Source organism: Pleurodeles waltl, chromosome 12 (assembly GCF_031143425.1).
Source record: "Pleurodeles waltl isolate 20211129_DDA chromosome 12, aPleWal1.hap1.20221129, whole genome shotgun sequence".
NCBI classification, from domain to species: Eukaryota; Metazoa; Chordata; class Amphibia; order Caudata; family Salamandridae; genus Pleurodeles; species Pleurodeles waltl.
In genome coordinates, this window is record NC_090451.1 from 436249716 (window position 1) to 436274023 (window position 24308).

Genomic DNA, 24308 nt, shown 5'->3' on the forward strand with positions numbered 1-24308 from the left:
AGGCAACGTCAGTGGAGAGGGTGGTGCTGATGTCCCAGATTTTCGTGGCGTGCTTGCAGAGGGATCTGGCATTGAGCAGGATGCACTGGAGCAATTCTGGGTTGTTTGTGGTCTTCTGGGCAGAAGCAGCGAGGGATTCAATGTGGGTTTGCAGGAGACGCTGCAGTGGCAGAAAATGAAAGGTCCTTTGGCCGAATGTCGGGAGAAAGTATAGCAGATGCTATGGTGTTGGCCGGGGTCCAGGGCCAGGAGCTCCTTGGTTGTGTAGCTGTGGGTGGTGAGAGGGCCAGGGGTCCTTGTCCTGGGCACGGTCCAGCTGCAGACGGGCACAGACATGGTTTCCTTTGGCACATCATTGGTGTGCCGCCGGCATGCCCGCTGCGTGCTATGGTGTTGGCCGGGGTCCAGGGATAGGAGCTCCTTGGTTGTGTAGCTGTGGGTGGTGAGAGGGCTAGGGGTCCTTGTCCTGGGCACGGTCCAGCTGCAGACGGGCACAGACGGGGTTTCCTTTGGCACATCATTGGTGTGCCGCCGGCATGCCCGCTGCGTGTGTCTGAGGGAAACTGCAGAAAGAAGGCAAAATAGACTTGCAGAAAAGGAACAGAAAGCACAGAAAAACGAGCAGAAAAGAGGCAGAAGGTGCAAAAAACGTGCAGGAAAGGAACAGAAAGAGGAGAAGAACTAGCAGAAAAGAGGTGGAATGTGCAAAAATGTAGCAGGAAATTAACAGAAAAAGCAGAACATTACTATCATGCTGTGCTTGGTGGTTTTGCGCATGAAAAAGCAGCTTTGGAAGTTTCAACTTAAATGGCACATAATGAGTTCCTGCAGTATTTGGCCCACCTAGATTGTGCTTCTAATGATGGATTTGGCCAATGCTCCACTAGTGGAAACTGTGGTTCTCCCATTTCCAAATGAGGTTGAGGACCTGAGTGGTCGGTGGATGGGAAATGATTGATTTTTCGAGGTTGCCCCATAGCTACACTCATTTTTAAATGAGGACATTAGTATTTTTCTGTCTGTCAGAAAACATACTAATTTTAGAGTATTTATTGCAAACAAAGCACTTCTCTCTTAGTGATTACAGTAAAACTGTTCAAGAAATACCAGGCCTTATTTAGAGTTGGTTGGAGGAAAATCCTCTTGTGGATTCTCCTCTGGATTTAGAACTATCTACACTATTTAAAAGATTTGGCGTAACTACCCGACTCAGGCCCTCATTACGAGTGCACTGGTATGTTTGATTCAGCTACAATATGCAGTTTCAGCCACCTCAGGATTACAGACGTGAGCTGTTAGCCCATATGGTGTTCCTTGGTGCAGTAGCACTGCATGGATTTTTGGGTATGTGTTGACCTGACAGGTGAAGCAATTGCTTGGAAACTGCTCCTGAATTATGAGTTTTCATGTGGAATTTGGTAAAGTAAATACATTCTGATTTTAATTCTCCGTTCCCTAGCATCCTTGGTTTGTCACTTTATAATTTCATCAAAATGCCGTGGCATAGAGTTACCCATGTTCTCAATATACGTAATTCTGTTAGAGGTATTATTACATTCAAATACTTTGCCACTTTTAAAAGAAGTCTCCGATGCAGGTCCTTAATTTTTACAGGTAAAATTATAAAGAATTGTTTTTGTTTTGGGAACAAATTACAGAGAAGTGAGTTTAAAGATAAAAAAAACTTGCCAATGCAGAAACGCTGATTCCTCCTGCAGATTCTCCAAATATGGTGACAGACCCTGGATCACCTCCAAATGGTTCAATGTTTTCCTGCACCCACTGCAGAGCAGCCACTTGATCCAGAAATCCCCAGTTACCACGAGCATGCTCATCCCCAGTACTGAAAAATAAAGTATTTTAGTCTGGCTCGGAACATTTCTTATCTTGTTATAAAGGAATCAATGTTTTAGTGTTATTACTTCAACGCTTTTTCTTTGATGCAAAAAAGACGAATTGGTAGACCCACACATTTAAAGAAGTAAATCAATATAATACAATTAAGGAACTTTGAAATTAAACACATAACAGACATAAATAAATTCAAATAGGGCAATTCAGGAAGATAAACCTAAGTGCCGAGATCTCAGCACATGTATATTTATGCCTACACTTGGGTATAAATATCTGCCTAGTTGCAAGTCACAAACAAGTGGCAGACCCTTACAGGTAGCCTTAGCCATATGTATTCCCCTTCCCTTTCATGAGTGAATGGGGACATGTACAACTCAAAATATGACTGCAAAGTTACTAGTAGTCATTACGAGTTACTGCTAGTCATAGATCACCCAAATGTAGTTATTTGTAGAGTAGCAGAGATCTCTTCCAAGGCTATATAGAACTATGAATTGAAAGAAATAGGGATACAGGAATATAAGCTGTGGAAATAGCATACATTTCATACACTTGACAATCATCACAAGTGGGAGCACATAGATACAACCCACACATTAGGCACTGCCCTCTTCGACTTGTGCAATGAGTCATCATGGAGCCAGACATCAGCTAAAGTTGTGTTGTGTTTGTTGTAAGAAGAGGTTTTTTTATTAATCACTCATAATGTACATATTTGTTATTTTTTAAAGTGTTTGCATTAGTTAAGTTTACATATTTACAGTTAACGTGCATATAAGTTATTTGACTGTTTTTAAATAGTTTTATTTCTTTCATTTTTGATCATTTTTAAAACATTTTTACAATGTGGTTTAGGTGGGTGTCTGCATGTGTAATATTATATAACCATTTTTTCGTTTATGTTTTTAGTGTGGGTTTCGGTCTTTTTGCTGATTCTCCGTTTTTTGGTTAATTGTTTGGACTGTAGTACTACTGAAGCAGATATGGGTGATTTACAACTGACTTAACCTTTCATAAGTGTAGTTTTGTATTTGCACGCCCCCCATATACTCTGTTGTTTTTTCCTTTTGCTACACCCACTTTGTTGTAGATATTCTCATTTCCCTACCCATGCCACTAACACATTTACACGTACAACATATCTTTTGGATTTACATTTATAAGTATGCAAATTAATACTACAAGAGAACTACTGAACATACTTGTAAAAGCCTTTCGAATGTCCCCTTGAGTATTTACTGATGAGATTAGTGTCGTGATAATTGCATGAACTCTATATTGCTGAAAGCATTTGCATCTCTCTACAGGTTAACATACAACACACCAAACAGTCATCAGTATATGCCACTTCTAACAGACAATTCCGTTAACTCGAAACAGCAGGTGCCAGGCCAAAAACATACTGACTTCCCATAATGTTTGCAGCTCTAAATGTGAGCAGAGAAAAAAAAATACATCATGGTTAGGTTTTACTCTGGGGCATTTTTGTGCAACATTCCAAGTTTTGAAGATCAATAGAGAAAACAGTTAAATTGCCACTTAACAACTAACACTCTCCTCGATCCCAAAGCCATGTCCACACACAAAATTCTCCAAGTAAAACATAAGGGATTTGTAAAGGAAAATGCTACAGATCATTGCGCAATTTGTGCCCATTCTAGAATTTAAAAGTGGAGCAAACATTGTTTTGTGCCCAATTTCATTCGGCCCCAGCATTCAAATTTAGTTGATTATGGCTCATCCAGGCAAGTAACGAAGCAACATGGTGTCAAAGTTTCAACATATTCAGCACTAGATTATATAAGTAACAGGCCCTGCAGACCCAGGGTTGCTATTACTCATTCTAAAGGGCTTACTACCTCCTTTGTATTCTTCATCTGCCACTCTTTATGAGTCCACCTACTGTTATCATCTTTAGATGAGTTCTTAAAATTTCACCTTACCTTGTACCTTGCATCTTGACCTGGGTTTCACTCCCATGAGCTCCCTTTAAAAATGTCTCTCTCAGCATGAAGACTACGAACAATCAGATCTCAGTCCACCCTTGCTAGTACATTTGCTTGCTAGCTACCTAGGTGCTAGGCTGTTGCGGGCTGCAAGTCAGTGTATTTATTTGAGCTTGGCCATACCTTCAGGAGTTGCACTGAGATCTGATTGACTGGAGACCTGTGCCTCTTCTTTAAATGACCGCTGAGGTGTGGTGGCCATGTGGACATGTTGGGGCAGATGTTTTTTTAAAAAAAGTACAGTGCAGCTCAGCAGCCAAAGTTACTGGACTGCATTGTGTGAGGGGGGAGAGAGCAGCACAGAACAATATCTACTAAGATATGGCGTTGCTCCTCTGTTGCCCGTTGCTGGTGCACAAACAGGCACACTCACTAGGATACCCTCTCTGGTGATAGTGAGCTTTAAAAAACTGCACCGTAAAACCAAGCAAACACTGTTGCACCTTAGTGTAAAGTTGTGAGTATTGTGCCTAGCATGTGTACTGAAAGGATACACTTCCAATCCGAAATACTATGCATAGACAAACTCTAAAACTTTTCACACATTGACACTCCGATTTACAAAGATTTTGCTTTGTGTGTGTGTTACTTTTTTAAAGCAGACCCGATGCAAAGTCTGCAGGTAGGATTTAAAATCCAATGCACTTTATAATTTGCACTGAATGGTAACCCAAAATAAAGCAGGGTACAGCAGTGCACTCCTTTTTGTTAATTTGCTTCCGGGGGAGTTCCATGGGTGGTGCATGGGCGTTCCCAAGAAACCATCCATGGGGTTTGATGCAAATCCCCATCTAAAAAGAATTTAGACAGGGATTTGTGCCAAAGTCCTCGCATCCCTGAGGGGCAACTACAAAAAAAGTTGTAATTTCTCTTCATTTTCCCCTCTTCTATGGCACACTTACAAAGAGGAAAATGTTAGAGTATAGTTTTTGTACAGGTAGTGACCCTTTCCTGTACAAAAACTATAACTATTACAATGCAGACACTGTTGCACTATGGTGCAATGTTGCCTGCATTGGAGCATGCCTGCCAAAAGTGTGCCAGTGCAGGGAGAGAGTAGAACCGAGGCACTTCTTAGTAAATATGGCGCAGTTCTGCTTTCTTCTGTTAACACAATGTAGTGCAGCAACTTTACTTGCTGCGCTGCTTTATGGGAACTCTCTGTAAATCTGTCCCTGGATGTGTGCTGTACAGTGTAGCACACAAGCAATGCGTGAAAAGTTAGGAGAAATAGAAACATTTTGTCTTGTTAGCACCTGCCTGGAGGTAGTATCATTTTTTGGAAGAAAGTCACATCTATCAGTTTTTTGTAGATATGACTTAGCATCAAAAACAATGGGTGGCAACATGGGAATGCTTATTAACAAGCCATGGGATGCCCCCTTGATGCAAAGTAGCACAGAGGCTATACCTAACCAGGACTTTGTTACTTTGTGGTGGCACAAAGTATTAGAATTTCTGGGCACTTAAGAAGCAGTGTTGAGTTCATGTGATACTTTGCCCCTATGCTAATGTCCATCTTAAGATCTCTCAAACACTTTTTGGGTGGCCATATTGGGATCAGACTCCTAGCTGTACTTGCATTAGCAACCATTTTAGCTACTGTATTAATAACCCTGTACAACACACAGCATCTAATTAAACAACTATCAGTGGAGGCCATTATATGTTCATGTAAAAAAATAGTGTTATTGGTTGAGGGGGCGAAATCCTGCTCAAGCACAACCACAATCCTTGACTGGGTGAGCCATAAAACTCAAGTACTTAGCTCTCTGGTAGCTTGGCACAAAAGCAGTCAAGCATAAATTAGAGGCCCTGTGTAAGGTAGTTGAGCAGCATAGAGACAGTAATAAAGTGAAAACACAACACAAGAAAAATATCAAACACATTTGAGAAAATAGATGAAAAGTTAATAAAGAAAATGACACCACAATAGATTAAATCCAATCAGTAGAGCCAGTTATGATTTTTAGAACTCTTTAGTGAACTCTAGCATCTGAAAGGTACTTGGTCACACAAGACCAGAGCAAAGTCGAGGCCTCTGACCACGATGGATCTTGACAAAAAGTCCAGGGGAAGGTAGAGTTCAGTGGGGCAAGGCAGCAGGCTGCATCTCAGGAGAAGTCATCGTCGCCAGGGAACCAATAGACAAAGTCTCAATTAAGCCCTTGATGATTTCAGGAAAAAGCTGGATTACTAGGCCAAGGAGGTCATCGTCGTCGTCAATGAGGAGCCAGTCGCCTTTGAGCCTGGTGAAGACTTAAACAACTTTTTGGAAGTTGAAAACCTCCAGAAGGACAAAGCTGCTGGTTGCAGCCAAATAGGGCTCCATGATGGAGGATCGGTGAGAGGTCCAGCTGAATAGGATTTTGCTGCTGCAGGGAAGAATGTAGCCGGAGCTATATGAAGTCAGGTCAACTGGCGATACACCTTGGGTGGATTGGCTAGCAGGTAGGTATCTGTTTTCTGTCTCTGTTTTCGTTTAGGAGAACGCTTTTTTAAGTCTTTAGTTTCAGGATTACTAAGGAGCAGCACCTCTAACACCATTTCCAAGGGTCCAGGACTTATGGGGCATCACTTGAGGGGTTACGACTCACTCTATCAGAGGCCAGGTGCAGGGTTCAAGGTCACACGAGCTTGTTATGTTTCTGGTGCTGACTCAGGAGGCATGTCAACGATTTGTGGTGGTCCTGGGTTCCAGGAGATGGCCTAGGTCTCCTTCAAGTAGTAAGGGAGTCCTCCAGGTAGCAGTGAAGTCCTCTTGAAGGAGCAGTGCAGTCCACTGGGGGTCAAGGCAGTACTTTGAAAGTCTTCCATGTGTTAAGAGGTATATTGGAGTGGTGTTCTGAGGGTCCAGTATTCATTCCTGGTGCCAGTCTTTGAAGTGGGGAGATTCCTTACACTACCCTCTTATCAGGTTCTGGAAAGTTATTCTCATCCCCTGCTGGGGATTCAAGAAGTCTGGGTGACTGAAGACTAATGCCAGGTTCCTCTGTGTGTGCTGGAGGTAATCCCTTTGAAGTTTAAGACAGGGCATGAAACAGCTCCACCTCCAGGCATCCTGGCAGGATGGCCCATTCTGGCAACACCTAGTTCCTTTTTGTTTAACTGTCTGGGAGGAATACACAATGTCCGACAGAGCCAATCACAGTCAGGTGACCTAGGAGACTGGCAGAAGGCACAAAAAGGTTAGGACAAGAAAATGCCAACTTTCTAAAAGTGGGATTTTCATATGTGTGACTTAAAATCCAACTTTACTGTTAAGGAGGAGTTTAAATTACAATAAATTTAAATCTAAGCATGACATTTCTATCTGCTCCAAATCAAAAGTTAGCAGTTGTTAAACATAACAAGGCAAAACATGTAAGTCTATTGGATGGGTAGGCCTTACAGAGTGGAAAATTTATTAAAATCTTTTTTCACTACTGTAAAGCTTAAACTCAAAAGTCCTACTTTTTACATAAAGGCATCCTGTCCTTCGTTAGGGGTGACTGTCTGTACTGAAAAGGAAGGTTTGGACCTGGCAAAAGGTTAATTTTACCAAGTTGAAATGAAACTTCCCTACAGATTGCAGTGGCATGCCTGAGACACCCATCAATCAATCACATATTTGTAGAGCATGACTTGTTAGCTGTGCAAGTATCCAGGTGCTAGGTGCAGGTCTTCACTCAAAAAGCCAGGTCTTGAGCCCTTTCCTGAAATCGGTCAGCACAGGGAGGTACGGAGGTGGGGGGAGTTCCAGGCATTGGAGGCAAGGGGGGAAAAGGAGCGCCATCCAATGTGGCAGTGGCGAGAAGGGGGATCTGTGTGAGGTCAAGGTGTGCAGAGCAGAGGGTTCAGCGGGGGGTGATGGAAAGATGTTGGTTCAGGTAAGCAGGTCCCTGGTCATGAAGGGATATGTAGCCATGGTTGAGGAGCTTGAAGTGACATCTCTCCTGGACTAGGAGCCAGTGGAGGTTTTTCAGGTGCTGGGAGATGTAGGGTCTCCTGGGCAGGTTGAGAATCAGAGTGGCAGCAGCATTCTGTATTGATTGGGACCTCTGCATGAGTTCAGTGGTGGTGCCTGCATAGAGTGCATTGCCATAGTCAAGGTGGCTGTTAATGAGGGCCTGAGTGACCCTCTTTCTTGTGTTGATGGGGAGCCACTTGACAATTTTCAGAAGTACGCGTAGCGTGTGGAAGCAGGATGAGGCAACGGAGTTGACGTGACATCTCATGGAGAGCTCACTGTCTAGGATGATGCTGAAGTGGGCATGGTCCTTCGGCCTGGGGGTAGGGCCGAGCCCTGACGTTCATCAGGAGCCATCCCAGGGGGAAGTGTTTTTGCTGAAGATGAGAACTTCCGTCCTGTCTGTGTTCAGCTTTGAGCAGTTGTCCTTCATCCATGCTGCAACGTTCTTCATGCAGCTGTGGAATTTTGTCTTGGTAGTGTTGGGGTCGGCAAAGAGTGACAGGGCAAGCTGAGTGTCGTCAATGTAGAAGATGATGGTTGTTAGACTTGGCATCCTTAGCATGGTCCCCCTTAACTTTTTGCCTCTGTTTCCCAGGTTGTTGATGTGTGCTGGACTCTATTTTTGATACTCTGGGCACTTTACCACTGCTTTCCAGTGCTAAAGTGCAAGTGCTCATATGTAAAATGTATGTGTAATTGGCTTTCCATGATTGGCATATTTGATTTACTAGTAAGTCCCTAGTACAGTGCACTAGAGGTTCCCAGGGCCTGTAAATCAAATGCTACTAGTGGGCCTGCAGCACTGGTTGTGCCACCCACATTAGTAGCCCTGTAAACATGGCTCAGACCTGCCACTGCAGTGTCTGTGTGTGCAGTTTTAAACTGCCAGTTCGACTTGGTAAGTGTGCCCACTTGCCAGGCCTAAACCTTCCATTTCCTTACATGTAAGGTACCCCTAAGGTAGGCCCTAGGTAGCCCTATGGGCAGGGTGCAGTGTATGTTTAAGGTAGGACATATACTAATGTGTTTTATATGCCCTGACAGTGAAATACTGCCAAATTTGGTTTTCACTGTGCAAGGCCTATCTCTCTCCTAGGTTAACATGGGGGCGGCATTTAAATATTATTGAAGTGCAGATTCCCTTTGGGAGCAGATTGAAATTTGGAGGTTAGGGTCCCTGAACTCACAATTTAAAAATACATATTTTAGTCAAGTTTGTTTTTAGATTGTGTGTTTGAAAATGCCACTTTTAGAAAGTAGGCATTTTCTTGCTTAAACCATTCTGTGACTCTGTCTGTTTGTGAATTTCCTGTCTGGGTCAGTTTGACAGTTGAGCTGTTTGCACCTCTCCTCTAGACAGTGACACAAAGGGAGCTGGGGTGTAGCCTGCATATCCTGATGAGCCATCTGTGCTAGGAGGGAGGGGAGGAGTGGTCACTCACACCTGAAAGGGCTGTGCATGCCCTCACACTATGCAGTCTCCAACCCCCTAGTGTGTGTCTGGGGCCTGGCCTTGGCAAGGTAGGATCTTACAAACAAGAGAGACTTTTCTTTGAAGTTTGCCTACTTCAAAGGCAGAAAGGAGTATAAGTAGTGGATCCAAAACCCCTGAAGATCAGTTCATTTCTGGAATCAAGAGGACCCTCTGCCAAGCAGAACAGCTGAAGAGCTGAGGAGAAGTGCTGCCCCTGCCTGTCACTGTGCTTTGTTGGACCATCCTGCAGTTGCTGCTTCTGCCTGTGAAATGGGACAAAGACTGGACTTTGTTGTGCATTCCTGCTTCTGAAGAATCTCCAAGGGCTTGAACTGAGCTTGCCTATCGTTGAAGTCTCAGGGCCATCAAAGACTTCCCCTGCCAGCACCTGGACTCTCTGCTGAGACTCCTGCCCTGCCAAGTGGTGCTCTATCCAGTTCCTGGGCCCTTGAAAGATGAAGTTGGCAGACAAGAACTGAAGATCCATGCACAGACCGCTGTGCAGGGAAATTTTCTACGCACCTGCCGTGACACGGCTGATAAATGATGCGCCATCGGCTTCGCGGCTGAAATCAACGCTCCACCTGCATCGCGGCTGGAAGATCGACACAACGCAACTGGAGAAACAACACGCAACACCCACTAACGGAGGCTGATAACGATACAAACCCCAAGCAGCGTGCTTTTCTGATACCGTGTGATGGGATTTTCCACGCATCGTCCTTGGGTGTCAAAGTCAACCCAACTCTGCGTGGATCTGAGGTGCCCCGTCTGGAAATCGTCTTCCGTGGGAGAAAAACGACACATCGCCGACCTGACCGGAGAAGGAAACATCGCACGACCTCACTTGTGAGTAAGGAATCGAAGCATCGCCACCCTTTTCCGACACACGCTTGCCCGTACTAACCACGTACTTTTTGTAAGAACAGCATTCTCACTGTTTTATAAGGATTAAGGCTCTTATTCTTTTGAAAATTCATATCTTGACTTGTGTATGTTGGATTCTTGTCGTTTGGGTCTTGTTTAGTTGAGATAAATATTACCTATTTTTTTAAACCTGTGTTGTGTCATTTTGTAGTATTTTCACTGTATTACTGTGTGTGTTGGTACAAATACTTCACACATTGCTTTTGAAATTAAGCCTGCCTGCCCATGCCAAGCTACCAAGGGGGTGAGCGTGGGTTAAATGAGGGTGATTCTCCTTTAGCCTGACTAGACTGAGGGTCCTTGCTTGGACAGGGGGTAACATGACTGCCAACCAAAGACCCCATTTCTAACATTGGTGTTGTCATGGGTTCTGACTATGTCCACGAGTGGTGTCACAGATGTTGAAGAGCCTGGGGCAGAGTGACGATCCCTGGGGAACGCTGCATAAGTTCTGTTTGACCTGTGAGGTGAAGTGGAGGAGGGAGACTTTCGGAGTGTGTTCAGTGAGGAAGGATGTCATACAACTGAGCGCATTGTTGGTGATTCCCATATGGCGTATGTGGTGGATGAGCATGTGGTGGGAGACTGTGTAGGAGGCAGCTGATAGGTCCAGCAGGATGGGGGCGGCGGATTCTCCTTTGTCGAGTATGGCTCGGATGTTGTTTGAGGCAGTGATCAGAGCTGTCTCAGTGCTGGGGTTGCTTCTGAAACCCGATTGAGATGGCTCTAGTAGGTTTTTTCTCTCCAGGTGTTTGGTAAGTTGGAGGTTGATTGCTTTTTCCAGCACTTTGGCTGGGAAAGGGAGCAGCAAGATAGGTCTATAGTTTTGTAGTTTGTTGGGGTTAGCCAAGGGTTTCTTGAGGAGACGTTCTGACCTCAGCGTGTTTCCATGCATCAGGTAAGGTGGCCGTGGCCAGTGAGGAGTTGATGATAGTGGTGATGTGGTGAATGATCTAGTTCTTCTGAGGTTGAAGAGTCGTGGGGGCAGAGGACAGTGAGTGCTCCGGAAAAGATGGATCTCATAAGGACGGTTGTGTCTGTGTTGCTGAGGTGTTTACATGCGTTGAGCAGGTGGTCAGTGGTGGGGTTGGTTGGAGGTTGGGGTTGTTGGGGGTTTAAGTTCTTGTAGATGCTTTTTATTTTGCTGTGGAAGTGGTCGTCAAGGACATCTCAGAGCTTCTGTGATACCAGTATTGAGTTTTTGGTTGCTGTGGGGCTGACCATAGTGAAGAGTTCCTTGGTCTGGCTGGTGCTAGTGTCGATCCAAAAGGTTATGGCCTCCCTCTTTGCTGCTCTGATTTGTCAGTGGTAGTCGCTAAGGACTAATTTGAAAGTGGCTCGGTCAGTTTTATTCTTGCTGGTGCGCCATCTTCTCTTGAGTTGTTCGCACCTGCGTTTGGTGGAGCTGAGTTCTGGGGTGTACCGAGAGGCTTGCCTGGCTGGCATGAGAGCTTTAGCTGGTTTGTTGGGGGCAACTTGGTTGGCAGCACTAGTGATCCAGTGGTTGAAGTTCTGTACTGTGTGGTGTAGGTTGGGGGGGTAGTTGGCTTGAGTGGCGGAGAGGGTGTCAGCCCATTGTAGCTGAGAGACCTTGTTCCATCTGCTGTACGGTGCGCTGTGGAGTTTGGGGATGGCGCAGGTATGTCCAGAGATGGTGAAGTGTACGATGTAGTGGTGCGACCAGGTAAGGTCTGAGGTGTGGGTGTACCTAATTCTGTTGCTAGAAGAAAAAATGGGGTCCAGTGTAAGTCCTGCTCAGTGCACGGGATCGGTGGCTCGCTGCTTGAAGCCGATGTTGTCTAATCTTTCTGGGAGGTCGGTGGATTGGTGTCAGTGGGGTCATCTAAGTGAAAGTTAGGGTCTCCAAGGAAGATGACGTGTTCAGATTGTACAGCGAGCAGAGTCATGAATCCAGCGACTGGATTGCTGATTTCAGTCCTTGGTTTGTTGCTCTGTAGATGAGGGTGCCTTTGATTGTGGTGTGTTGGAGGTGTAGAGCTGGAAGTTCAAGTGTTCCATGAATGGTGTGGTCTGGTCATCAATGATGGTGCAGGAGATCGACTTCCTGTGTATGACAGCGATGCTGCCTCCATGTTTGTTAGTCCAGTCCAGGTGTTTCATCCTGTAGCCGGTAGGAATAGCTGTAGCGATGTCCGGTGTGGAAGCTGGGGTGCTCCAGGTTTCCATGATGAAGGTTACATCAGGGGTGAGGGTGGAAATGTTGTCCCAGATTTCGGTGGCAACATGTTTTTAAGTGCTATTTTAGTGGGTGGTACATGTGCTGAGTGCTCACTGGTACCATCTAATTTACAGGCCCTGGGGATATGTAATAGCAGACATTAGGGACTTTTAATTGAGTTGGATGTGCAAGTCAGGTATAAGTCAAATGTCCCATGCTTGAGGGATGGAACACAAGCACATTAGCATTGGTTAGCAGTGGTAAAGTGCACAGAGTTCTAACCCCAACAAAATAAATTAAGAAAATGGAAAGGGGATAAGGCAAACCTTAGAGGAAAGAGCATACTAAAGATGCCAGTTATAAAAGTACCTATTCATTTAACTTGTAATGCCATAGCATCTTTTTTCTTTGCCCTTGCTCCCTATTTTTAACTGGGCTCCTCTGGCTGTTCAGTCAGCATCTGCTTAAAGATGGCTTTTACAATTGAAATATTATCAACGCATTGGTTTCTCTTCAGGAATATACTACAGAAAAAGTTATTTTGTGACGGTGTCTCTCTGTCACCTATCCCCATTACTACTCCTCTAGACTTATTGAGATTTTTTGTCCAAAAACATAATTGGTGTTATGATTTCCTTTTATATGCCTTCAAGACTAGAAGTCCTTTTTCTCATGCCACAGTTTCTTATAAATGTTAACAATATCAATGTTAATTCCTCCAATCATGATGATGACCCCCAGTCTTCTTCTGACAGCTTAGCTTCCTACCTGGTAAACTATATTCAGGTCAGTTGCACAAAACATCTAGGGGCATATTTATACTCCGTTTGCGCCGAATTTGCGTCGTTTTTTTAGATGCAAATTCGACGCAAAACCAACGCCAACTAACGCCATATTTATACTATGGCGTTAGACGCTTCGGGCGCCAAAGTGCCCGGAGTGTGCGTCATTTTTTAGCGTGAACCCCTTCCTTGCGTTAATGATATGCAAGGGAGGCGTTCCCGTCTTAAAAAATGACTCCCAGGCCTTTACGTGGTATTTATACTCCCGGGCAAAAGAGACGCCCGGGAGTGGGCGTGGCCAAAAACGGCGCATTTGCGCCGCTTTTTAACGCCTGGGTCAGGGATGGCGTTAAGGGACAAGTGGGCTCAAAATGAGCCCAGAGTGCCCTCCCCTGCCCCCAGGGACCCCCCCTGCTACCCTTGCCCACCCCAGGAGGACACCCAAGGACGGAGGGACCCATCCCATGGACATTAAGGTAAGTTCAGGTAAGTATTTTTTTTTTTTTTTTTTGTGGCATAGGGGGGCCTGATTTGTGCCCCCCTACATGCCACTATGCCCAATGACCATGCCCAGGGGACAGAAGTCCCCTGGGCATGGCCATTGGGCAAGGGGGCATGACTCCTATCTTTACAATGATAGGAGTCATGTTGATGGGGGATGGGCGTCGAAAAAATATGGCGCAAATCGGGTTTAGACGATTTTTTAGCGTCAACCCGACTTGCACCATTTTAAGACGCCCTAGCGTCATTTTCCCCCTACGCCGGCGCTGCCTGGTCTACGTGGTTTTTTGCCACGCACACCAGGCAGCGCCGGTCTGCTTGCGCCGGCTAACGCCATTCCATAAATACGGCGCCCGCATGGCGCTTCGGAATGGCGTTAGACGGCGCTAAAATTTTTGACGCTAAACTGCGTTAGCGCAGTTTAGCGTCAAAAAGTATAAATATGGGCCCTAATCTCTTCAGTTTTGCAATTTCTATCGCATCCTCAGCTCTCCTTTTTGGCTTACGTATTTGGTTTTTTTTTTCAGACACCTAGTGTAACTTCCACTACAGGTTTGAAACATGTTTCACTCTGGCCAACAAACCACTGATGTGTCATATTTCCCCTTAGTCAAACATATTGACAGACCTAAGATCAATGATTGCAGAGTCACAATGATGTCAAAAGAGTTGCTAAGTATTGCCACTTTGTCTTCATAACCTTATTTCAATGACAATCTCTTTTCTGCAAAAATGTCCTTTCAACTGCCTTCCTAACTCATGCAGCATTTTTATTACAGAAGGAGTCTCTCTCCAAAATACCTTTGTGTTCTCCCTAAAGGTTTGCCGTCATTGCAAAATTTACCATTATGATCCTCATAACATACTGGTGAGAAAGCATGGTAGTCAGTAAATGCTTCAGTAATTTAAACCTGAGCACAAAGCTAGGTAATTATGTCACTGAGCAGATAGGGTTAACTTAAGAAAATGTGTAAATTGTTTAGAGGAACGAAAATGGTAAGAAAGTGGAAAAAAACAATAAAAATCCCACTCCAATTTATAAAAAAAAAAGAGTAATGTAATGAACCAAATGAAAGTGACGCTAAAACAAAACAAATATCCAATAACGAGATCTGTTTTTAATAAAAATAGCACCAAAAAGTATTAAGCACCAACTTCATCATCTGGTTCCATACCTAGGTATGGTTTAGGGCTGACCGTAATTAAATGTGGGTCAGATACAGAAACCAGGATCAACCTGGTCGGAAGTTTTACCTTCTGACTTTGTCCCTGAAATGGAAGTAAAAAATCCCCAGTGTGACCTGGAAGGACTCTGTGAGGCCGAATGGCTGTCATACAGGCCTGGTGAAGCCACTGACTTTTGGCAGAAAAACTCAGAACAGGAGAAATTCATATTTGTGCCCAAGGAAGGTCCCTTGCCAGATATATTTGGCATATTAGCCTGCTGAAGATCCCTACATTTTGGATAGATACCCTCATTGCAACATTCTACTGAAATGGTTTTTCTACTGTGCAAAGGATCCAAGTGGGAGCAATCTGAATATTTGGCTCAACTGCAATGTATCTTCACTGAATTGACTTGGCAGGTTTGTCACAGTCCTCCGGAGATCATTATGGCCAAATCGTTTCTAGGTCATAGGTTTTTGAGGATGTTAGGAGAAGGTCACTTTGACACTGTCAAGGGACCCAGGGCCCAGGAACAGCACTTAGGGGTCAAGGCTCCAGCAAAACCCACCAGCAGGGTTCAGGGCAGGATCTATTGGAACTAGTCAGCTCGGCTCTTTAGGAAAATGGCAAGAGCTTTACAGGAGGTCATCCAACTGACCCTTGGAATCCAGCTGGGAGCAGGTCCAGCTTTTCAGGTCCCTTCACAAGTCTCAACAACAGGTTCTGTCCTCCTTCTTATTTCCATAGATCCAGTAGTGTTATGAAGATGGTGCCCAGGGATGCCACATTTATCCTGGGCACTAGCCTGTAGGAGGGTTACTCCCAACCCCTACCTGAAAAATAGGTATAAAGTTCCCATGGGTGACACTACCAACATTTGCAGCCGTTCGTGATTGCTATGCTGCAAACAATCCCACAGTGCCCCTCTCTATCTAAACCAAACATGGCAAAACCTTTTGTCCCCTGTGTAGAGCCCTTGGGCCCACCATAGGCAAATGAGTAACTCTTCCTCTGTGATCTTTTAAAACTAGTTCTGGGGCAGTTCATTTGGGATTGGTGCCTGGCTGTCTAGAGTAACAAGGGAAGTGGTAAGCCCAGATGTTAGCCATAACTATCTCTAACAGCGTAGGCTGTTTTGAAGTTAATTAAGTTTGTGCCACAGCCCAGATGATCCTTCTGCCAAAGGAACAGATCACTTGCACATTCTCAAGGCCTCTGTCTCAGCTCTGGGAACAAGTTCACACCTCTTCAAGGGGGGTATTCAGCTCCTCAGTAACAGTTGGAAGCTTAGGTATCTGGGCGTCTAGAGGTTTTAGCCAAGAAAAGGTGACTTTTTAAAAGTTTGCTATCTAAAATATTTATTACAATCTGACTTTACCAATGAATTGGCCTTGTAATAAGTATTTTAAATATCAAAGAGTAAACTTTGTAACTGTTTCCTAGGTGGAAATACAATTTTTAAATTTAATACTACATCTCAGAACCTTCCTGTGGAACAGCTAACCTTGCTACAGTACAAATATCGTTTGGGACCATTTCACTGTAAGGACATATTTAGCATTAACATTTCACCTGTTCTACTTTTAAGTACCATGCCGGGCGTGGCCCATCCTTAAGGACTGATGAGCCCCACCCTCTACCTTTTTGTACACATGAAGAGTGTCTGTCAGACTGAGTAAAGGTTAGCCCGGTGGCGTGGACCCCTCAGCCCAGCAAAGTACCCCAAGATCCTCCCCCTCATGACAAAAGGGTGCATTACAAATACAATTGTACTCAGTAGCTTTAGCTTTAAGCCCTGAAGAGCCCAGGGCCAACTGTCAACCAGTGAAACCTTGCCACAAAGTAGGGTGGGGTCAGCAACTCTCACTGACACCCGGGTCACCTAATGAGAGGATGGCATGGTGAGCAAAGAAAATGATGGATTAAACGCAGATCTGTGACTGGGGGTGAATGTTTGATTTGTTCTACATTCCGTCCATCAACTGTTCTTTTTGCATTTGTCGCCCCAAGTGGGAAGGGTATGCCCAGACGTGGGTCCCATGCTCACTATGCCACCAGATTCAAGCTAGCCTGGCTGAAGAGGGGTGATACCCAGAAACCGGTACCAGGATGCTTGTTTCTGGTCCAGGGAGGACCTGGTCTGGCAGTTCGGGCTGGACTGTTCCCATGGGCAACAGGATCAAGACTGATTTGCATATGAATGGGTCCAAACTGGAATGGCATGGTGAGCAAAAAAACTGATGGATTAAACCCAGATCTGTGACTCGGGTGAATGTTTGATTTGTTCTACATTCCGTCCATCAACTGTTCTTTTTGCGTTTGTCACCTAATGAGAGGAGGCAGCAGTCTCAAACCTCCAAGAACCTCGGAGGCTTCCTTCTCAACACCTGAAATCACATCAGGGGCCTGGTAAGCTTTTCTTTTTTTAATATTTGGTGTGTGCATATGTGTGTGTGTTTGAACATATAAGTGTGTAGTGTGTGCTGTGACTGGGTGTATGGACATGTATGTGCTTGTGAATGGTGTGTTTATGTGTACATGGGTGTGCATATAGATGGATCAGTGAGTATGCAAGTGAGTGCATGTATGTGGCCCAACCACACCCCTGCCTGCTCTAGTTAACCGCTGCCACTATATCATGCACCTAGCATTAAGAGTATTGAGGCCTACTTTGGGGTGATATACTAACATTTAAAATGAGGGTTTAAGTCTGTCAAAAGAGGTTATTTTGACAGGTCATTTATTCAGTTTTAAAATTGCACAGACAGGCTACAGCGGTAGGCCTGCATTCATGTTAACACTGTCACTGTAGAGGGTGCCACAATGAGTGCTGCAGTCCACTAGTGACATTTAACATAAAGAACCTGGATAAACTTAGTACCTCATAGTAGGGAGTTACAGGTTAGTTAAATATGTCAATTAGGAGAATAGCCAATTTCAACATGTTTTAGGAGTTAGAGCATATGGAGTGTCCCGGTGCACAGAGTAAAAAAAAGAGGCATCAGTTCACGGAAAATGGGATGAGCATGTAAAAAGAGGTATTTTCTAACAATTTCACATTCTTGGAATGACTGATTTTGCCAGCTGTTTTCATGACCCTCCTGTTAAATGGAAATACTAATCAATGAGACTCACCAAAAAAAAACATTTGTACAAATGGCTAAGGTCTTTAAAATCACTTTCAAGAACCTTACTAGCACTGTAATCACATACTTTGCTACATCTTTCTCATTTGAATCCTATACCTAATTTTAGTACAAGGGTAATGTTCTAGGGATACAGCTGATTATTATATCAAGCCACAGAGGATAAAATTATGCATTACCTCTGTAATGCCACTAGTCACATTAGCAGCTTTAAAGAATTTAGAACATACCAACATTCTTCAAAACAATAAAAACTGTGAACAAGCAGCCTTCTGTTTTGCAGCTGCTCACAAACAGATAAGTAGTGTTGTTGTGTACAAGGATATTTTGTGAATGCCTATTATTTAATATGCATATGGTTTGATTTTGAATATTGAAGATTTAAATATTTTTGAGAGTGAGAATACAACTTAAGTTGAATTTACTGCTTACTGTGTTCATATTTCATTTTGTGGTTTTGGCATAGGTAGTGAAAGTTTAGCATAAACTCTATTCCTATATGAGGTTTATGATTAAGAAAGTTTAACTGTGTCTTTTGTGTTGCAAACTCATTTAGGGAAAAGTGGCAACCGTTATATGGTGCACAAATAGGAGCTGAATCTGGGCATGAAATTGCACTAATAGGTCTAGGAGGTGGTATGCAAGGTACCTTGTGGTGCACTGCTGATAGTACTTGCAGCATGAGGTCGCAATATAAAACATAGATAGGGACAGCAAGGTTCTGCATGCAAGTGCGACTCTGGCTTTGGTATTATTTTCAACAAGTCGGGTTCACCCTACATGCTTATGTTAAGATGCTCGTTTTGCAGTCACCTAGAATGATTGGGGAACCTGTAATTTAGTTTCATTAAAGTCATGAATTACTTGACAGGGCTGCCAAGGTTGTTTAACCTTCTGTCTGTAGATTGAGGAGTCTGATTGATATGCTTGTGGAGTACCAAGACATCTTATCAAAGATTGAAGATTTTCTATAATTTACAATAGGTTTGAAACAACTATAATTATAAAGTCATTGATTTTATTGAAAATAGAGAATTTGTGCTGATAAGGCCATTCGGAATTAAATTGAAGACAGCATTAATAAGGCTTTTGTGAGAAGTTCTGCAGACATTAGAAGCAGAATGGGAAAACAGTTAGAACAGATCATATATTCACAACATGTAGTCATTATTCTGATGATAACTATTGCTGGTCAGCAGCTGAAGTTGGTATGAGTAGGAATATTGGTGAAGGTGAGGCATTACAAAAGAGGAAGCTTATTCAAGATGATTATGCTGGAGAAAGAAAAAGAAGACTTTGAGTCATTCTGAAGTGGTGTTGATGGAATGTGCTGAGTGCACCCAAGGTGGGCCGTGCAAAGGCCCAAATAAAAAGAAAATACAAAATAAGAAACTGAATACAAAGCTCAAAGTGGTGCTTTTTGATGATTCTTCAAACACGGCTGAAGTTGAGTTGTTAATATGATTTTGATTCAGACATTAAGAAGGATGTGGCTTAAAGATTAGAGAAAATGGACCTTACATTGCTATTAAGGGCAAAGATGGTAATTCTTTTGTAGATCATTTGGGAAAAAAATATGGTTTATCCTTTATTGCTAAAACATTCTTTATAATTTGAGGGGTCTCCTACAGATCATGTAGCTAATTATGTCATATGTTTGCTTCTTTGGCAGGTACCAAAAGAAGTGAGGATACATTTGAGATCGGAATGTCCTAGACATACATTGCCAAATAAGATGACATGATCCTCTGAGTTGGATGCTAAAATCATTGTTTTTACAGCAAAAGGGGTAAGTGGTCCACAAAAAGCTTTGGAAAATGGCCTAAGAACGTATCAGGACAGGCTTTTGTGTAACTAAGATTTTTGAAGCAGGGAGTGTATATCAATGGTGGTGATATAAGTGTGAGGAGATTGAAAAAATGGAATAAGCATGCTGGTTGCCTTCTTGGTAATGCTAATATAGTGTTGGCTGTAGAGCGGAGGAAACATTTTTAGGGGGAAATCTTTCTCAAGTCAGTGTAATTGCCCTCCAATGAGTGTGGTCCTTTAGCTCAAGGAATGTTATTTGGTTGCGTCTTTATGAAAGAGCTGTTTAAATAGGATTGAACATTGGATTTATTCAGTAGTGACAAACAAAAATCCGAATAGATTTTTATGATTGTGCTTTCCGATTGGCTAGGAAACGAGTGGTCGGATCCTCAGTTGTGGTTAAGGCATCACCAAGGCTTCTTTTGTCCGTGAGTTCTGACACTATCATCATTGTACATTCTTTTAGCGAAACCAAAAGAGCAGGTTTCTTTCAACAAAAACATAGAGGTCAAGGAAGAGGCATGTGTATTATTATTTTTATACATGTTTATAAAGTGCATGGCTACCTAATCAAGGTTTCCCAGTACTGGACACCCCACACAAACATAGAACCAATCAGATATTCTCCAAAACAGACCCGGTCACCAAGAGTTAAGGTAATGGAAACAGCCAAGTTTTAAGCAATTTAAAATGGAGTGACAGATCGGAAGTGCATCAGGTTTGGACAGATCTAGGACTTTCAATTATCCAATCAGGCTTGGGAAGCTGCCTTTTATTTTCAAAATTAGTTACAGATAACTCGGATCTTTGGGTCTTGGAGGTAGTTCAGGACTGTCTTCAGGATAGAGTTTGTGGTATTTTGTTTTTTCAGGAAAGAAAGCTAGTGGATTAGGAGGTTCAAGAGTTGAACATTTGGTTGTCTTCCATTCGATCTGTCTTCCGCACCATGGTGTATCAGGGCTCTGACTAAAAAGGTATGAAACTAATCTTTTACTCTGATGATATTCCCATTCTGGCTTAAGACAGAGAGGAGTTGCTACGGCAAACAGAAGTGGTTGTAAGATTGTTAGAAGACTTGGGAAATGTTATGAACATGAAAAACACAAGTATGGTTCCATGTCAGATGTCTCAGTTTTTAGATTTCATGTTCATACAGTAGATGGGGTGTTGAAGCTTCCCCATCTGGGATTTGAAACTTCTGAGAGAAATGTGGGGGGGGGGATTGGAAGAGAGATAAAAATCATTTTGAGATCGGATTTATGTGATGCTGTTAGAAATGGGGTTTCTGGTTGGCTAGGGTATGCAGGGCAGAACCCACCCACTCTAGGCAGGGCGAGGGAGTTACACACCCAAGATAACCCCTGCTCATCCCCTTGTTAGCTTGCCATGAGCAGTCAGACCTATCCCAGAAGCAATGTGTAAAGCGATTGTACAACACACACAACACACGTGACGCACTATCCCCCCCACAAAGGAAACACAACACCAAGTTATATAAAAATAAACTTGATTTTACACAGCTTCATTAGACCGAACACAACATGTCAGTAATACCCTGCTACTCAAGCAGTTGTCAAAACATTACACAGTACTATTACTCTGAGAAAGCCACCAGTAGTCACATAAAATATATAGGCTACTGGTTATTCTGCGACATAAGCAGTAGTCAGGAAAACATTACTAAAAGAATGCACTTGTTATCATACCATCATAAATGCCCATAAAAGGAACATCAGAGAACACATGGCAAGTCATGAATGTACACTGTAGCACTCACATTGATCACCATAACATCAGGGTTGCACATATCATGAAAACATGTTACCATCAAGGCAGAAACAGTATCACAGATGCACAGTAAGAATTACCTTGCAGAAATGTCCCTAAAACATCCGGAATGCCCATAAAAATGAAGCATTGCCTGCCTGTTTACTGGCCAAATCTCTGTGGGCACATAAAGGGGCTCCAGCACTCCTTCTGTGCTAAAGGAAGCCTCAAAACTGGCTTGCGGGGACGGGACTTCCATTGAGGTTTTTCTCCCTCCCAACAAGCCATCTGATTATGAGTAAGGAAGGGGGGTGGCATGCACCCCCTCCTATCTTCTGGGGAGGTCTATCCCCACACACCAAGAAGCAATTGCCAAGGTGGCCCCCAGGGGCCCCGATCAACACCTGTAGGGGGCAGGGAAACCAAAGGCACTCAAAACATAACTGGAGCATTGATGCTCCTCATACAGCAACCGGGTCAGAGGGACTTACCCTTGCCTCCCCGCTTCTCAGGGGGCCCCCCAGCCCCCTAGTCTGGGGGCACCATGCACACCCTCTCGGTCGGGTGGGACCTCCGATGAGGTTTTCTCGACACCTGGTGAGGGAAACCGAGGCTCTCGTAGCCTCGGGTGCCTCTGGGTACAATGCACCTCCCACGGAGTGCATGATCATCAAGGGCCGTGGGGTGGCCCTGGGAGCAGGAGGGACTTCCAATGAGGTCTCCCTCCCTCCTGGGGCTGCTCAGCTACACTCGCCCTCATCTGTTGCGCGAGTGTCCACATCAATCCCCGGGCCGCCGCAGTGATTACAGCCAGAGTTGGTGCCTGCTGGTGCCCCGGGGGCAATGTGCTCAGTGCTCACCACCCCAGGGGTACCGCAAGGAGTGCACTCTCTCCATTCTCCATCTTTCCGTGCCCCGGCGGCAGCCAGCACAGCACATTTCGTCCCCACTTGATCCTTGTAACTTGCCCGGGTCACGGCTGTGGTTTTTCCATTTGGGAAGATATCGGGGAGCACGCAGAAGGTGCTTGGGCCTAACAAAGTAGAGCGCTCCTCAGGCGAAACGCACCAGCACAGTAGCTACCACACACAGCGGTGTCCTCGTGCTTTTGAGACAAGGCAGTTGCAGGGGGCAGGGGCCTCGGCACCCAGCCTCAGGGGACACCAGTGAACACACAGGGCTTTAGAGCCCAACAACAGGCCAGTGCAAGGGGGATCCAGTTAGGCAGGTTCTCCTAGTGACTCAGCAGGTCACAGGTCAGCACAGCAGTCCAAGATGTTTCCAACCAGTTCTAACTGGTTCTAGGAGTGTCTCCTCTCTCCTCCAGCACAGGCTCCAGACATCAGTCGGGGGTAAACAAGCCCTTTGTGTGAGGCATCGGCACAGCCTTTACAAATGCAGGTGTGCCCCACCTCCCCTTCTCTCAGCCCAGGAAGACCATTGAATATGCAGATGCACCTCTGTGACACTTTCACCCTCCCTGTGCACAGGATGTCTGAGAGTATGCACAAAGACCAGCTGTCACTCTGCCCCGGATGTGGACTGGATTCAAGCTGCAAAACACCAGAGTCATAAGCACAGAGAATTGCCCACTTTCTAGAAGTGGCATTTTTATAATGGTAATATAAAATCCACTTACACCAGTAAGCAGCATTTCTCACTACCATTACAACCATACCAAACATGTCTATGCTACCCCTCATAAATCAGACATAAGGCAGGATATTTCCAATGCAATCCTATAAGCAGGGCAGCACTCACAGCAGTGAGAAACCAAAGAGGCTGTTTGTTGCTACCAGGACAGACCATACAACCAGGCACATGTCCTGCCTCTTACATACATAGCACCCTACGTATAGGGATAACTAGGGCCTACCTTAGGGGTGACTTATATGTAGTAAAAGGGGAGTTCCAGGCCTGGCAAGTAAATTTAGATGCCAGATCCCTGTGGCACTAAACTGCGCACGCCGACCCTGTGCTAGCAGGCCTGAGACAGGTTTGAAAGGCTACTTCAGTGGGCGGCGCAAGCAGTGCCACTTGCCCACTAGTGGCATTCAATCTACAGGCCCCTTGGCACAGTAATACCACTGTACAAGGCACTACAGGTAAATTAAATGTGCCAATTAGGTGTAAGTCAATCATACCAACTTTAGAAGGGAGATCACCTGCACTTTAGCACTGATCAGCAGTGATAAAGTGCTCAGAGTTCTAGAGCCAACAACAAGAGGTCAGACAAAAATAGGAGAAGGGAGGCAAAAAGTTTGGGGATGACCCAGCAAAAAGGGCCAGGTCCAACATATGCCTATTTATACAGCGTCCTAATTAGCTGTGAAGGTATCCAGGTGCTTTGCAGGTGGGGGGCGGCTATCTCCCTGGTGAGCTTATTCAAAGAACCAGATCTTCATCTACTTGTGGAACCCAAGAATCGATGAGGCTCTGATGTGTTGTGGGAGTTCGTTCTGCGCTTTGGGGGAGATGTATGGCTCTTTTTGTGTATGCAATGTACATGCGCTAGTGACAGTCTAGCTCAGCAGAGGTGCCTGGGAGGTTGGTGGAAGTGTGTGCAGCTGTTGAGGTAGGTGGGGCTTGTGCTGTGTAGTGCTTAGTATGTGTGTGTGAGTAGTTTGAACTGAATGAGCTTATGTATGAGGAGCCAGTGAAGTTTTTTTAGATGTGAGATGATGTGGATGCCTTGAGGAATGTTGAGGTTTGACTCTTGCTGCTGCATTTAGGATGCTTTGGAG

The 24308-nt window shown here is 44.5% G+C and overlaps 1 protein-coding gene across 2 annotated transcripts in view; it reads right to left on the reverse strand.

Annotated features, from left to right (window-relative positions):
• The window catches only part of LOC138267775 (fatty acyl-CoA hydrolase precursor, medium chain-like), a 195049-nt gene that overhangs the window by 93134 nt on the left and 77607 nt on the right, over positions 1–24308 (reverse strand). For both annotated transcript variants that reach the window (XM_069216972.1, XM_069216973.1), the window contains one exon: positions 1690–1843. In XM_069216972.1, coding sequence (XP_069073073.1) covers positions 1690–1843 — 154 coding nt within the window. The remainder of the gene's footprint in view (positions 1–1689; positions 1844–24308) is intronic.